The sequence below is a fragment of the Ambystoma mexicanum genome, chromosome 9 (genome assembly GCF_040938575.1).
Source record: "Ambystoma mexicanum isolate Mex_15411 chromosome 9, UKY_AmexF1_1, whole genome shotgun sequence".
Lineage (NCBI taxonomy): Eukaryota > Metazoa > Chordata > Amphibia > Caudata > Ambystomatidae > Ambystoma > Ambystoma mexicanum.
Window position 1 is genome coordinate 671381132 of NC_090931.1, and position 17355 is coordinate 671398486.

The 17355-nt window shown below is 49.1% G+C and overlaps 1 protein-coding gene across 1 annotated transcript in view; it reads left to right on the forward strand.

The window, feature by feature from the left end:
• Positions 1-3396: 3396 nt before the first annotated feature.
• Positions 3397-17355, forward strand: part of FAM117B (family with sequence similarity 117 member B) — a 675983-nt gene continuing 662024 nt past the window's right edge. The window contains exon 1 of the mRNA XM_069615514.1: positions 3397-4151. Coding sequence (XP_069471615.1) covers positions 3629-4151 — 523 coding nt within the window. The 5' untranslated portion in view covers positions 3397-3628. The remainder of the gene's footprint in view (positions 4152-17355) is intronic.

Genomic DNA, 17355 nt, shown 5'->3' on the forward strand with positions numbered 1-17355 from the left:
AGCTGGACTTGAGGGCAGGGTATCATCAGGTGGTTCTGCACACCCTGAGTCCCGATACATCACCACCTTCACCACCCATCGGGGCCTGTATCGGTATAAGAGGCTGAGTTTTGGGGTGTCCTCTGCAGCGGAAGTTTTTCAAAATATCATAAGAGGGGCATTAGCAGATCTGGATGGGGTCATCAACATCAGTGACGACATCTTAGTACACTCCAAATCTGAGGCAGAACACATGGCCCGCCTTGCAAAGACATTTGAGCGCCTTCGTCTTTTGGGACTTACCTTACACAAGGAGAAATGCGAATTCCTCAGGACAACAATTGAGTTCTTTGGGTTCGTGTTTAAGGCAGATGGGGTGTCACCCGACCCCCGGAAGGTGAAGGACATTAGAGAGGCCCGCCCACCTGAAAATGTCGCTGAGGTGAGGAGCTTTTTGGGCATGGTCACTTATTGTGGCCGCTTCATTAGGAATCTAGCGTCCCGCTCTGAGCCTCTAAGATCTTTAACAAAGAAAGACTCTGTGTGGCAGTGGGGGCCCCTCGAGCAGGCGGCATTTGATGACATCCGGGGTGCCCTAGCGGCAGAGGACACCATGGCGTTCTTTGACCCTAGCCTGCAGACGGAAATTATCGTGGACGCCAGTCCCTATGGTCTGGGGGCAGTCCTCACTCAAGTGGGGCGCGAGCAGGAAGTTCGGCCAATAGCCTATGCGAGCAAGGCACTCTCGGATACTGAACAACGCTACTCGCAAATCGAGAGGGAGGCCCTGGCAGTATTGTGGGGTTGCAGGCATTTTCGCCTATACATTTTAGGGCGTCCTGTGACTGTTATCACTGACCACAAACCACTGCTACCCATCATGGCGGGCTCCTCCTCCAGACCACCAGTAAGGATAGAGCGCTGGATGCTTGCCCTGCTTGAATACGGCGTGTCGCTGGTGTATCGGCCTGGGGTAAGCAACGCTGCAGACTATCTGTCACGTCACCCATGTGGGGATGCCTGGGCGTCTGTGTCCGCGGAGGAGGCTGATGAATACATTCGTCTCGTCGTTGAGTCTGCCACCCCCAACTCCGTGCAGGTGGAGGAGCTGGAGCTGGCATCGAAGGATGACGAGTGCTTCGCCATTCTAAGACTGGCCATGCAACAAGGTGCGTGGAAGACGGTGCTGGAAGCGCTTGACCGTCGAACATGCGAAGCCAGAGTGGCACTGGAACAGCTCTGGAAGGTGCGGGAAGAGCTTGCATTCTCGGAATCGGGACTCCTGCTGAGAGGCGACAGAATAGTGGTGCCACAGACGAAGATCCCACAGATAATCGCTCTCGCCCACCAGGGCCATCAAGGGGCGCCCAAAACAAAGGCTAGGCTTCGCCAGAAGGTGTGGTTCCCGGAGCTAGAGCGGAGGGTAGAAGAGTCTGTGGCCTCGTGTCTGTGGTGTCAGGCCGCATCCCCAGCCCAGCGGGATCCATCCATTGAGACAATGCCTAGGGGAACCAAGCCATGGGAAGTAGTGCATGCTGACTTCGGCTCTACATCTAGAGGGACGCACTTCCTGGTGATGGTCGACGAGTGGTCGCGATACCCGGAGGTGGAATTTGTAGAGTCGCTGGCGTTTGGTGACGTGGTGATCGCCGTGGAAAAGATCTTCGCCACCCATGGCCTTCCATCGGTTGTGTGCACTGACAATGGAGCACCGTATCAGGGTGAGAGTTTTGCTGAACTTTTAAAGAACTATGGCATTCAGCACAGGAAGGTCACACCCCTCTGGCCCCGGGCAAACGGGGAGGCCGAGCGCATGATGCGCACCCTTAACAAGGTGTTCCGGATCGCCCAAGGCAAGGGTGAATGTCTGCAGAGGGCCCTGTATGTGTTCCTACGGGGATACAGAACCACTCCCCATTCATCGACGGGGGTAGCACCGGCGGAGGCCCTCTTCCAGAGGTGCCCTCGGGATGTCGTACCTGAGGTAGGGGCCCGAGAGCCCGCCATCATTGACAATGAGCAGGTGGAGGAAGATCGGCTGGCAAGAACTCGGGCGGAGAACATGAGAAGAGGCCTGAGGCCGCCCGACATTGCCCCAGGGGATGAGGTATTAGTGAGGAACCGTCATCCGCAGGGCAAGCTCTCCCTCACATATGAGCCCGCCTCCCTGGATGTTGTAGCGGTGAAGGGGTCTATGGTGACTGCATCAGATGGGACATCGTCGGTGACCAGAAATGCCAGTTTCTTTAGGAGACTGGGTGAACCAGGAGCGAATCGAGGAGAGGCTGGCGAAGAACTACCCGACGAGAGTGGAGGAGATGTCCCCACCATGGACTTGCCTGTTCGCGGAAGAACCGACTCAAGTACTCCGGTAAGGGACAGTGGCAGGAGGTACCCCCTGAGAACAGGGCGTGGGAAACCTGCCCACCTGAGTGACTATGTGACGGACTGATCTGGGGTCATGGTGGCGATGGGTCGCCGGACCGTGTGAAGGCACCGCTGGGGGATCCAGGGTGGTTGCTAATAAATGGGGGATTCCTAATGTGCATGCTGCGAAGTAGTGATTAGTCAGTTTTGAGTGCTGTAGAAAGTAGAACAATTGTATCCTCCTTTGTGTTTGTTGTTATGGAAAAGGAGGAGTGTGGCGTGGCCCCTTTAAGGGCAAGCACGCGATGGAGTGACGTTCACTCCGTCGCGTGCCATATAAATAAAGGGGCGTCGCCCGGCGGCAGCAGAGCCACCGGGGAGCCCACACGAACAGCATCGGTCTCCGTGTGTCTCTGTGTACACGGGGGTGGGGGACTCACGGGGGCGGCGGGATTGCCCGCTAACAACTCCTATTCCAAGCTGATCCACATCTTTGAAGAGCATAGGCTGCCTCTGGCACAAGCAACAAATATAGAAAATAATGAGGTATTCTAATCACTTTCTGTTGTACCTTTATAACTGAAACACATATAAGCTTTTACTTCCCCTTGAACTTCTAATGGCCAGTATGCAATTTCCCCACAAAAAGTTTACATAGTGAAACACACTTACATTCAACAAATGTGTGCATTAATCCAAATGTGTAACCTTACATATTCTCTTGGATAGACACTGATAAATATCAAGCAGACAAATCCCTCCTTCCATAGCAACAGCTTCTGTGATTCCCCCTTTGAGGAGGACCACTTACACTCTGCTTAGAACCCCTCCTTGCAAAATCCCTGCCAGGTGATGGGGTGCCACCAAGTCATCAATAAATTTACAAACCTTTGATTCGGTTCTGTAGGATCTTGTCGCTTTAAGATCGAGCTCCGTCCCTTCATCGCCATCCGTCAAAGAGAATCGGCCAATCAACGACGACGCTAGCACTGGTTGCCGAAGACGCTGGACCAGTGGTAGCCGCTGGTGGGTGGGGCATATACTGGCACTATTGTTGACGGAGCGGCAGCATTAGAAAAGATAGCAGTGCGTCGCGCACCGCGCTAGTAGTAGTGTAAAGTGCAGCGCGAGCAGGGTACCTCTGCATTCCTGACGTCACCGAGCGAAGGCCCTAAGCTGCCAACCGGTTTCTTTCCGTAACGGACTGCTGTGTGCGCGAGTGACGTCTGTCACGGCACCCCGGTAAGCCCCAGCCGGGAAACGCCGCTCCTCCCTGTAGACTATGTCTCAACGTGTGAGGAAAAACGGCTCCCCCACACCTAGCACAGTGGGGGGGAGCGCAGCGGCAGGGGGGCGCTTGCAGCCCATGAGGGCCACGGTCCCTTTCCAGCTCCGACATCCCCCTCCACCACCGCAACTCCTCCACCCTGGGGGCAGCCCCACTCGAACGGCCCCCCCACGTAGCACCAGCCCATCAGCCACGCGACACCACCTGCCGCCACCACAACCCGTAGCTTCTACTCGTGGCAGCCCCACAGTGGGCACGCAAACTGCTTCTACCGTGCGAGGAGGTCCCAGTGGGGGCACGCGCATGAGCCCCCCTCGAGGACAGCAGCATCACCCGCCCCACCAGCAGCAGGCAGGACCGCTGTCCCCTAGCTCCTCCCCAATCCACCTGTGGCCTGTGGATCCTACTCCCACCCCGGTGGCTGCCCCCCCCTCAGGCAAGAATTGGAACCAGAGGCGTTCACCCGAGCACAGGAGCTCACCGGAAAGGAAGAGTCCCAGCTCCCCTGTCTGCAGAGGTATGTGTGCAAGGCAGTGGGGCCTTTGGGAGGTGGCTCTAAAACGTTCGCCATATGGTTGACTTGGGTAACTTGCATGTGTATAGAAATTCTTTATCACGTGGTCATTTTAAGTGCCATCTAATAGTAATAAAACTAGGTTTAGTGGATTGATACTTCAACCTGCGCGCTATTCACCAAGCATTGAGTTATTGTAAGTAACCAAAAGGCGAAAAGGTCCAGCAGCGGGTGTCCCACAAACTGAGAACCCTCCACAAAAGGTTCACAATGCAGTGAAAATATACTCGAAATTGTTGAAAGACTGTCTCCGCGCTTGGAACTAGTATTCGCAATATTAGTTCATAAACACCATTTATTGATCATGCAATTTCACAAAAAATTATAAAGTCCACGCATTAAGTCTGCAGTGGTATTATTTGTATTCTGGTTGTACAATAGTCCAAAGATATAGCCGATGCGTGTTTCGACCAATGTGGTCATTATCAAGGCCTCTGCGTATGCTTGCTCTGGCTTAAGTCTCATAGACCGTTTGGTCTAACATCAATTGGCAGAATGTTATCCTCTTGATCTTGCAATAACTCCCTGGGTTAATTCCCTGCGCCCTTATTGCAAGATCAAGAGGATAACATTCTGCCAATTGATGTTAGACCAAACGGTCTATGAGACTTAAGCCAGAGCAAGCATACGCAGAGGCCTTGATAATGACCACATTGGTCGAAACACGCATCGGCTATATCTTTGGACTATTGTACAACCAGAATACAAATAATACCACTGTGCAGCAAAACTTTATCTGAGCAATCCTTTGTGATATATTTGACTATTCCTATGTTTCCTGAGGATATAGTACGCAGTGCTGGAATACTATGGAATAGACGCATTACATTACCTCGGTTTAAGTTTACCTCCTTTTCATCTGCTACGATGTTTTGCAATTTTAGTTTCCACGTTCTCACTTGTGTCTCAGCTTTATTGCATGGCATTGGTTTTTTTTGCTAGGGACTTTTGTTTTTCTGCTTGTGCCCTTGTTGGTTTTGGGTTTAGCTTATTTTCCACTCTTGCTGGGCTTAATCTTGTATCTCTTGCTACAGCTGGATCCTTCTCGTGAGCAACAGAAGGAATCGGCTGCTGGGTAACCGGTTTTAACAGCTTAGCTGATTTTGTTTTGCAGCAAATACAAAGTTGAATGCTTCTTTCAATTCGACTACACCAGTAGCGGAGTTCTCTTTAACCACTTTCAAGTTCCCAGAAGGGACAAGAGAGCAGTCCTGGTCCTTGTCCAGCTCAACTGAGTAAGTTGAAAGGTTACATAGATCAATTGTTGAGATTAATGATGGAGAACCTTCTTTCGACTCCATCCGTGGACGTTTATTTGGATTTTTATGTTGTCTCTGTTCAATTTTTGTCCGTTAGTCCTACTATCGGATTTCGTTATTTTTTGTGGAGCTATTTTTTGTTCCTCCTTTTGAAAACAAACTCAATTTGTTTGGTGTGGGAAGATTTCTTATGAAGGCTTTTACTTTATTCTCTCTCTTTAGACCCCCGATGTCAGTTCCACATTTTTCTTTGTTTTCTTCGATTGTTGCCCAGAGTTTTTCGCAATTGGTTTGCTGACCTCAGTTTTTGCCGCGCCAGTAAATATCCCAAAAGTCGAGACTTGCTTTGGTGTAGCAGAATTTTTCAATCTATTTGATAGGCTTGTCTTAGGTGATTGTGGAACAGCTTTATCCTCTTTCTCAATTTCTCTGGGCTTGTGAATCACATGTTCAGCTTGTGTCTCTTGATTTGGACAGATTTTCCGTAACTGGTGGAGTAGATTCGCTCCACACTTGATTATTCGTCACACCACCCAAAATCGGTTTAGCAACAGTAAGCTCCTTTTGTAACTGTTGGTCGTGGTCCGCTTTGGAATTTTGAGATGTCATCCTGCTTGACTCTTGTGGATCAAGCGGCACATATTCGACTTCATTATGTTTTATGACACCTACAGGGAGCGTTTGTCAGCTGTGAGTTCGTTTTTTGCCTAGATCTCTTCATGTAATCCAGCAACACTTCCGTGATATTTGTTTTGTCGTCATGTTCTTCATAGCAAGGTCAATCAAGCGATTCTGCCACATTGCAGTTTATTCAGCTTCTCTATCCATCCGTAATGTCAGTTGCTCATTTAGACTTTCCATTTTCGTTATTTTTGCATTTAAATTGTTTAGTATGGCTCCTTGGTCTACTATTGTTTCGTGGAGAGTCTCATACAGCTTGACGAATGGAATCAACGCTAGCGAGGTCGCTGCTAAGACGTTCTGTATTTGGATTGAGGCTGCCGTAGAAAGACTCGATTTGGATGGACAGTCTTTCGTTGTCTCTTGGGTAATTTCTTTCAACGCTTTGCTTTTATCGCCGAAATCAGTGTTTCCATTTATCGCACTATCCATGTTCAAGTTCATTTTTTCACTCGTAGTTCTACCGTTCGGTGTTACAATTGAATTCAAACTTTTAACTTTAGGGACATTATGCTTTTGACGGGCTTGAGGTGTACTCGTCCGCATTTTCTGTCCACTTAGAAATATACTGGAAGGTCTTTCTGATGTCCGTTCAGTGAGCATCTCGTGCTCGTGCTTTATTTTCAGTTTGCAGTTCTTGATTTCTGGTGAGTTTATCCTTAATTGAAAATCAGCTTTTAGGCGCTCTCAGTCGTGCCTCGCGTTTCGTCAAATCAATTGCATATGGCTGTACATGTGTTCTCATTTGCTGCGGACTTACATCGGACATCTCTTCATCCGCATCTATAACGGTTTTGGATGTCTGAAGTCCAATTTGAATCACACATTGATCTTCACCTTTATTGTGATTACTTCCATCGATTTTCATGCGTTTTTTCCATTTCTTCTCATATGGTCATCTCTTCACGACTTAGATTACTTAATCGTTCTTTCTTACTTTTGTCTTTTTGACAACTTGAAACTACAGACTCTGGCAGAGTCAAGTTTTGGGTATTTTTGATGTGGGCATCACACTACTCCTTCCATTTTACTTTTTAACGATGGATGCCGTTCATTCACTTCAACTGTGCTTTCCGAGAGTGCAGCTGGAAACTTAAATTTGATATTATTATAATCACAACCCAAGTTGGGAACTGTCATTTCCATTGGTTCAGATTCAGTCACGTCGAACGGCGATTGGAACACTGCTGTATTTATTTCAATGATGTCATGTTTCCCTTAGTCATGTTTTCCTTAAGCCTTACAGTCAATGATTCGGACTCTCTCGTTTCGGTTAAGACAGTGAGTATCGAACACGACAAGGGGTAAACATCAGCTAGTTGTAACTTTGCTATTTCTGTTAAGTATATATATATCAGGTATACTGTTCTTTGCAAGTATGGCCAAACTTGGGATTTGTGACAGTTCCACTGTCTGTAGTGACGTTGGAGCCCAATCATATTCAACTAATACATCTTTTAAAGAGCTTAACCTCCGAAGTTGGGGTCAATGCTTTCACTGTTTTGTTCAGCCGACGATTCTGCAATGTTTTTTGCCGCGTCCTCTGGCTGGGACCAGAAACGTCCACCATCTTGACAGGCTGTCCCTCGCTGCCTGCTGTGGACTGATGTAGACTGAGAAACTTTGCTTGAAACTACGCGTGGCACTCCGCGCACGCAAGGAGTTTTTAAGGTGGAGCCTGACGGAAGACTTGTCAGAATTAAAGGGCCAAACTCAAGCAAAACCATTGTCGCTGCAGCCCCTCTCAGGGTAGGAATCAGGACTAATGCAGACTGAGAAACTCTGCGTGACTCTTTTCGGTGCCTACCACCATCAGTTCCATTTTCTCCTTGTTTAGGGCCAGGCCGTTCTTAGCCATCCATAATTGAATCAGGTGACATGTTATGTTAATGTTCCTGGTATCTGCCTCATAATTGCCATAACTGCCTGCCAATGGGATGATACACTTATCATCCGCATAGTTGGTAAATCCGACACCTTGCTTCTCCAAGAGATCAAAGAGGGGGACTGAGAAAATGTTATGAAGGGTGGGAGATAGATAAGCCCCCTGGGGCACCCCATAAAACAAAGGTGGTGGGAGTGCCTCTGTAGTATCACTGCATACTCTGCAACATCTGTTGTTCAAGAAGGATTCAATCCAATCTGCAGCCTGATCTGGAAAAGCGTCCACCTCCCTAAAGTCTAGTGACCAGGAGAGAGTGATGGACCAAATCAAAGGCTGCGGATAAACCCAGCACCATAAATGCAGCAGTTTTACCCTTATCCATAATTTGCAATGACCTTGATTTCAAATCGAGTAATGCAGTTTCGGTGCCATGTTCTTGTCTAAAACCGGATTGCCATTTATTTAGGATCGTGTGATTATTGAGATCTTCTGAAAGTTGTATATAAGCAGCACGATCTAAGATCTTGGGTGTTGGTAATCCAGGCGTTCTTGAGGATATCTGGTACCTGACTTTCTTTTGAGGGAGACGTTAACAGATTTACACAGTGCCTGAATCGGAGTAGGTGAGCAGGCTTTAATGGTAATTGCAGGGCAAGCGTCCCTTTTTAAGCGTGTAGGTTGGAGGTGGGTTATAATCACAGCCAATTCTTCAGAAAATGGTTTAAAAGTAAATGTGTGCTTATGCTCAACACGAAGGAGATAATTTACAGTGTTAATTCAGGTAGACAAGGATTTTTGTTCGTGTAAGTGGACTTTTTAAATCCTCTTCAACTTTCATAGCATGGCTTCATGTATCAAAGTGCACCATTCTGCGTCTTTGGTAAGAGGAAGTTGTTCTCGGTACAGGGATTTTCCAGTTCCTTGAGAATCTTAATTCTTTGGATTCATTTTGTGCTTTAGTGATAGTACTGTCATGCATAGCTTTTTTTAGCTGCTGTGACTGCCAGTTTTTTTTGGTGTTTTCCAGGCATTGAAGCACTTGCTTTTATGGCTTTTCAATGTTTGTAGATCAGGGGAAAACCAATTGGAGCGCTTATTATCAGGAATAGACCTGGTCAGGGGTGCTACAGTGTTCACTGCTCCCACATGGTGGATTGGAATACGCTAGCAATGTCATCAGCGGACTCCAGCTCATTGACCATCGATACCAGGGTTGATGTCCCTGTATTCATGGCTTCTGGTGTCTGTTTCTGAATATTCCTGGAAGTTACGGTGACTTTGTCGTCATGACTCACTGTAACAATCCTTTCACAAACTATGGTGAAATGAATGAGAGAGTGTTCTAACCAGGGCCATGGAGCTATACTGACATCAGATGTGCAAATATTATGTGTAGAGGTCGCCCGGTAGCTTGTGTGTGCTGCCCGGGGTTGGTGGGATCGAGCGGCGAGCGCTGACCCGGTGTGGGAGCCGGAGATCGGGGGCCGCAGCCCCGGAGCTGCTGGGAGGTGCATTGGTCCCTCAGTCAGCTGATGCATATGTTTTGGCGGCAGCCCCAAAGCGAGAGTGAAGCGCCCGGGTTGCGCCACGACACAATAAGAACAATGGGACAATATGAGTAGAATGCTTTGCACGGAAACTTAACAGCGTTCCGCATCGCATCACAATACCTCCTGGCACAATCAATGTCGTAAATGCTCTGGCCAGATGCATGAACATTACTAGCATCCTGGCACTGCCCTAACAACAGAGAAGAAGGGAGAGAGCAGACCGGCAGGCCACTGCAGGCTGCCCAGGACAGGTCGAGGAGGAGGCTGGATGAGCCTTTGAGGTGCTGGTGCCCCCGCGCCTGGGTGGCGCCGGTGACATTGTCACTAAGTGTGCGCCCCCCCCACCCCAAGGTGAAGTGGAGAGCGCTCTGGCCGGCTTGCATGCCCTGTGGGTGGTAGACTCAGGATGCAAATGGATGCTGCAGGGACCATGGGTATGGCCTGACACCCGAGACCGGGAACTTAAATTTCAGCAGTTACCCACTGGTGAACCGGGCACGAATTATAGGGCATCCCCTTGGATGCACAGCAGAGTCGAAGAGGGGATCCACACGGTTACGTGGGAGGGCACAATTCATTTCTGCGAGCAAGAGCTATGCTTGGGACACTCCTAGGGCGGCCCCCTTGAGCGCGGGCGACAACAGCAGGTTGCTCCCGCTGGAACTGCAGACCACGAGTGGTGCGACTGACCTACGACCTGTAGCTGCAGCGCCATGTCCAACAAACCTCCAAGACTGAAGGGCAAGCAGCCTACGCTGGACGAATACGCCAGGACGCCGCTTGGCCCGGAAGGAGCCAGGAGCACGAACAGGGCCCCCGCGGGGAGCATGGCCGTCATGGGCACGAACCAGGAGGTCCTTGCTGCGATTGCAGACCTGAAGGTGGCTTCGGAGACGAAGCTTGAACTGACTGTGACTGAACTGAAAACAGCGCTGGAGCTCAAGGGCGGGGCGGTGCAGGAGGAGGTGAATCTTCTCCGGCAGGATGTCAGTTCATTGGCGGAGCGCACTGAGAACCTTGAGAAAGAGGTGAGCCCGAACACGGCGGACTGTGCTTCACACAAGTCGGAACTACACGCCCTGGTGCAGCGTGTGGGCAATTTGGAGAATAGGGCGGAGGAGGCGGAAGGACGCGCCTGGATGAATAATATCCGCATTGTTGGCTTGCCAGAGGGAGCAGAGGGCCACAACCCCACGGAGTTTATTGAATCCATGTTGTTGCAGGAGATACCTGGAGGAGTTTTGTCCCAGGTGTTCGCGGTAGAAAGGGCGCATAGGGCTCTAACGAGGAAGCCGCCGCCGGGCAATCCACCTAGGCCAGTGATCGCCAAGATCCTTAACTACCGGAATCGAGAAAGGATCCTGGAACACTTACGTAAAGGTGGAACAATTCAAAGGGGGACGGCAAACAGGGCCTACCCGGATTACACCCTGATGGTGCAGCGGAGCCGAATGACCTTTGGGGCCGTCGAGAGAAGATTACGGGAAGCGGGCCATAAGTACATGTTGCTTTACCCGGCGAAGTTAAGTTTTCCACAAAAACAGAACTTTGTTTTTTGAAACTCTGGAGGATGCCATGGGATGGCTCGACACGCAAGGCTGCCCCCAGGAGTCGGACATCCAGATGGGAGAGGGCGAAGGAGGAGATAAGTAATGGGCAGTGGGGGCACTTAGGGGTGTCGCGGCTTAAGGCTATAGGACTTGATTATAGTAATTGTTGCGGCTTAGGGGCTGGTATGACTAGGTTGGAAAAGAACATGATCCGTGAGCACTGCGACCATTGCTTCATTAGGGAGCCTTGCAGAGCTAATCTTTATACCCCCATCTAGAGTTAGTTAGGTCACCAAATAGCGTGGTGACACCCTGCTGGGGTTTTGGCCTGGGGTTCCAGGGTAGGTCCAAACGCGGGAGAGCCTGAGATCCAGGGATTGAGCTGGGCATTTGTTGAGGTTGGGGTAGGGTGAGGAGGTTGGAGGGAATGGGTTGTGTGCAGTGGTTTGTTGCAGTTGGGGAGGGGGAGGCGGGAGGGAGAGGGGAAGGGGTGTTTGGAGTGTTTGTAGCTATAAGAAGTTTGAATTGGGGAACAAGCCTACATAGATTGAGACGGAAGTGGGATCTGCACTGCACCGGTGGGAGGGGGAAGGGGAACTCTAATGGGCCATGGGGGAATCTTAAAATAATTACTTGAAGGGGACTTGATAGTTATCTAAAAAGGAACAAGGTCTTGTTGTACCTGCGCAGGCAAAAGATAGACATTGCACTGTTGCAGGAGACTCACCTGACAGGAAAAGATGGAGATGGTTGTGAAGAAATGGAAAGGGGTTGTGGGGGGCTCAACATACTTAGTGGAGAATAAGGAGATGAGCATTGTAAATACATATGCTCCAATCGGTATACGGCAGCGTATTTCAGAACTCTGTGCACCAACCTTAGCATGTGTATGGGTAGTGCGGTGATCTGGGGTGGGGATTTTAACTGTGTATTAAACCCCAGGGTAGATAGATCAGATGGCAAGATTGATAGACCCGCCTCAGCGGCTAAAGCACTGCAGACACTGCTAGACGACTTTGGTCTGGCAGATGTGTGGAGAACGAAACACCCCCAAGAAAGGCAATACTCGCACTACTCCGCCCCGCAGCAGTTACATACGAGGCTGGACTATGTCTTTGCCATGTCGAAGGTAATAACAGAGATTACTCGGGCAGAATATAAAGCGAGGGCCCTCTCGGACCACTCGCCCCTGGTTCTCGGCTGACAATACTGCCCCCCGAGAGCAAGGATTTCGACATGGCGCCTCCGGGCAGAGGTGCTTAAGGATCCCGTTTTTAGGGATGATATAAGGGAGGAGATTACAAACTACTTTGAGATGAATACGGGTAGCGTTGACTCGGCGAGCACATTATGGGAAGCCTTCAAGGTAGTGATGCGAGGGGTAGCCATAGCAAAATTAAAAGGCCTGCAAGGTGTGATTGTGGCTGACCTACAAGGAGCAGAAAAGGAACTAGAAAAGGCATTAAAGGGAGGAGGCGAAGACATGGAGCTGATACTTAAACTGCGGCAGAAATGCGCGGAACAATGGGAAAGACTGTGCAACCTAAACTATAAAAAAATATATATAGAGACAGCATGTGGGAGGGGATAAAACAGGAAGGCTTTTGGCATGGTTATACAAGAGCGAAACTCCCAGACCCACGATCAGAACAATAATTAGAGAAGATGGTAGTGTAGTGGACACCCAAGGGGGAGTTAACCAGGAGTTTGCAGATTAATATACATTTCTATATGGGGATGAGGAGGGAAGTAGTCATGGGGAGATAACGGAAACACTAGAAGACATAGGACTGCCTATGATAAGTGTTGAGGAAAGAGAGGAGCTGGATGCACCGATTATTTTGGAAGAGTTAGAAGGGGTGAGGCAGCTGCCTACTAGTAAGACTCTGGGGGCGGACGGGTTCCCAAGTGAATTTTATAAAGTATATAAGGAGGAAGTGCTCCCCCCAATGTTAGAAATGTTAAATGAAGCGTTTGAGGTGGGACGGTTGCCGGAGTCACTTAGAGAAGCGATTATAATACCGCTTCCCAAACCCAACAAGCCTGGGCATAGCTGTGGCTCTTACAGACCTTTGTCGATGTTGAAAAAAGACAGCAAGATATTGACGGCTGTCTTGGCAAACAGATTGCGGAGAGTTATTGGCAAACTCATACACCCCGACCAGATGGGTTATGTCCCGAATAGAAATATAACTCATAACCATAGACGACTCCAACGGGTTGTCGAATGGGGAAGTAAGAACGAGGGCGAAATGGCGATTGTGTCCTTGGACGCGGTAAAGGCTTTCGATTCGGTCATGTGACCATGGCTGCTGGCAGCCCTAGCGGGCTACGGAATGGGGCCTGGATACATAAGGTGGGCGAAGATGCTATATAGTGAACCGCTGGCTAGAGTTAGAACAGGATCAGTGATATCCGAAAGATGGCAACTCAGTAGAGGCACCAGACAGGGGTGCCCATGGTCCCCAAAGCTCTATATACTAGCCCTGGAGCCCCTAGCAATATACCTTAGATACTATAGGTATCGAGGTGGGAGGGGAACGACACTTGATCTCCTTATATGCGGATGACTTGTTGCTGTACCTGAGGCACCCGGAGGAAAATCTCCAGTACATCCTGGAGGTGATGGAGAGATATGCAGGGCTGTCTGGGATAGCAGTGAATCCTCAAAAATCTAGTATTTTCCTGTTAGGCAGTTACAAGAGAACCCCTGTGGGACGGTTATCGATGTTACAAATGCCATGGTGGTTAGTACATTTCGGTACCTTGGGATAGGCGTGTACCATACGGTTGAAGAGGAACATGGGCACAATACCGAGATAGCCATTGTGAACATCGAGAAGTGTATGAAATTCTGGGTGAAGTTGCCCCTAGCAATTATGGGACAAGGGGCAATGCTGAAGATGGTGGTCCTACCTAGGCTCCTGCATTATTTTGGGAATATACCATACCCGATACCCAAGAAGTTTTTCACTAAACGGCATGTGTAGGGATTTCCTGTGGCATGGTACCCGGAATAGGGTGGCGCTATGGAAGCTGCAGAACTTTTATGAAAAAGGAGGAATAAAACTGCCTAATTATGAGGTTTATTATGTAGCGAGCCAGCTGCAATATATTGCCAAATGGCTCTCAGATGAAGTGACCCCCGAATCTAGGTTGTTTGGACATGATTGTGCCTTATTTTATTTAAGGGAGATGATCTGGCTGCCCAAGACAGAAATGGAAGCGCGCCCTAGGATGATGATGCTTGGGTGGAGGATGTCGCGCCGGGCATGCCGGATGATAGAGAACCCATTCCCATGCTCCCCGCAGGTACCACTAGCTACACTGGCAGGGGAAGATAAGCAGCTAAGGATGATAATTAGGAACCATTGGGAATCGGTGGGGTTGGTAACGATGGGAGATATCTGGCGAGAGGGTACTATTATAGATTTTGAAGTGCTTGGGGAGGAAACGGGTTTACACGCGGGCCAGTATATCGCATATCACAGAATGGTGCAAAGAATCAGGAAAACATGGCCCGAAACTGTACTGGAAGAAGAACCAGATGCTATCATAGATGCAATATATGATATAACGGAGGGGGGGGGCATTAGATCTCTAGACTATACGAGATGTCTAAGGTCGGGAAGGAATTAACACAATTAAGACGGAAGTAGGAGCCTCGATAGAGGATGGGATGTGGGAACGTGCCCTGAGGATACCACAAGAAGGTGTCGAGGAATGCGAGACTAAAACAGATACAACTGTATATTACGCACAGGGCATATATGACACCTCAGAAGATATCTAGGTTTGAAAATGCTGGACGACAGGCATGTCCCAAATGCGACGAAGAAAAGGCTGACATGGTACACATGTTTTGGTCATGCCCAGTAATTGAGCGTTTCTGAGGTGAAGTAGCACAGAAACTAGCGGAAAAGGGGGTCACGAGCATCATAGATGCAGCCTGGGCCTGCTTGCTGGGGGGGAGGGTTCCCCAGATCGCAGAAACTTAAGCATGTTAGTAAATTGAAGGATCTAGCAAATGGGATTGCCATGGGATGGAAGACATGTCACAAGCCACGGGTGGAGGTGTGGTGGAAAGAGTTGCAGAAATGGGCGGAGGCAGAAACCATGGTATGGCAAGAGACAAGGAATGTGGGGGGAGAGGAGGAGGCGGGAACCCTGATGGCATGGAAATCATTAATAGCGGAATTGTTTGGAACAACACAAGATCTGACAGAATCCACAGAAAGTGAGACCCCACCAAGTGAGGCAGATACAGAGTGTGTGGAATAAATCGGCTCGCAAGGGGGGGTGGGATGAGTGGAGCAGTGACCGGAATTAAGCGATAAACAATTGAACTGTTGATAAATGCACTGCGTGTTTGGTTTGAATGAATGAATAAAAAAAATTCCCCCCAAAAAAATATTGTGTAGCTACCCAGTCCAAGGTATTCTTTTTCATGTGTAGGAACCTTAATAATTTGGACAAAGCCCAGGCTTTCAAGAGAGGCTTCCAGAGTACTGGCTTGGAAATCATTAGTGTTGCCCATCCAAAGGTTCAATTTGCCAAGGACCACAGCCTTGGTATTGTGGTTTAAGAGTGGAGAGAAGAATATTACATACATTAGAAGTGAACTCGGGCTGTGGCACATGTGGTCGATAACGATGGCTAAATTCATTGCTTTCAGTGTCCATCCGCGGCTGTCCTGATTCACACCCCTCCAATATCTGGAGCATTTATCTTTCAGATATCCAGCCTGGATTTACAAATGCACGTAACCCTGCCTCCTCTCCCTTCCACTCTGTCTTGTCGTAACATATTGTAGCCTGATTGTGCCAGTGAGATGGTAGGGCCCGCTGCACTGTGCAGCCATGTTTCGGTCGGGGCGCAGATGTCTGTCATGATCAGCGATATATGATGCTACATCGGTAGACTGCTTCATTAACATGTCAGTATTGTCGTTACCTCGGTATTCTATATTCACATTAGGCAATTACCTCCCACCCCACCATTCAGCTACACGAACACAATGCAAATGTCAATTCCCTTCTTCCCATTTGCCGCAAATCTTTCTTGCCTTTTCAGGGCACCCGTGCTGTGTATATACGTCGTTGCATGGCCATACATCTGTCCACATCAGCAACCCATTGTGCGAATGTGGGGCGCTCAGATCCCCACCGCTAAGCAATATTGCGCTTGATCAGACCAGTCGTTGACTGAAAAAGTTTTTCATATTGACTAGTGAGTCCCTCCTCACTGATGCCCAAAAGTAGCATCCTGGGGTCCATTGGAACCTCCCTTCCAAACACTCCTGTCAATTTATCACAGCATTGTTGCCAGAAGCGCAGAATCTGAGGGCATTCCCATAGAATATGATTGAAAGTACCCTCCCCGACAGCGTAGGCAATTTGGACTCGTGGCTCGATTCCATCGATACAACACGACCTTGGGATAATGCACCCCATGTAAGATCTTAAACTGTATCACACGAAGTCTAGAGGTGTTTGTAATCTCACGTGGGTACATTAGTGCCATATCCAGTCCTCTGGTTCAATGGTTCCCACATCCGCCTCCCGTTTTGTTTGAAGGCGAGGCAGCTCCGGTGATTCAAAGTCATTTATAAGATTGTACAGTGTGGAAGTGACCTTGGTGGGTATGCTTTCCAAAAGAACGTTGGTCTCTAATGGCGTACATTGTGACTTGTCTGACAGTGAGGGAAGATGTCTATGCAATGCATGGGTAAGTTGTAGAAAGTGTTATTCTGTGTTTGGGAGTCCAGATCTGCGTCTCAGCTCCTCAGTGGGATGATGTTACCTTCAATGAGCATGTCGCCCACCACGATAACCTGGGCATCCACCCATTTCGACCAGATTGGTAGCTTATCCACTTTGGCCAGGTTACTATTTTTCCATAAGGGTTGTACTGAGTCACCTTTCTATCCCAGCCAATATGTTTGTGTGCCTCTCTCCGTGTTAATGCGGTGTGTATCGCCATCATCTTAGGGGGTGAGGGAGGGGCCTGCTGAGGGGTTGCTAAAGGTTCGTGAGTGGCGACATATATCCTGCAATCTCTGCTCGAATATGTGGTAGTTCCAGGTCTCCATGAAGCATGTCATTAATGACCATCATTTGACTTGCCCGGTCTTATGATTTTAAGGTGCGGTAGTCCTATGCCCCCTTCCCAGATTTAGCGTTGCAGTATGCGGAGAGCAATTCGTGGGTGGCCCCATCCCCA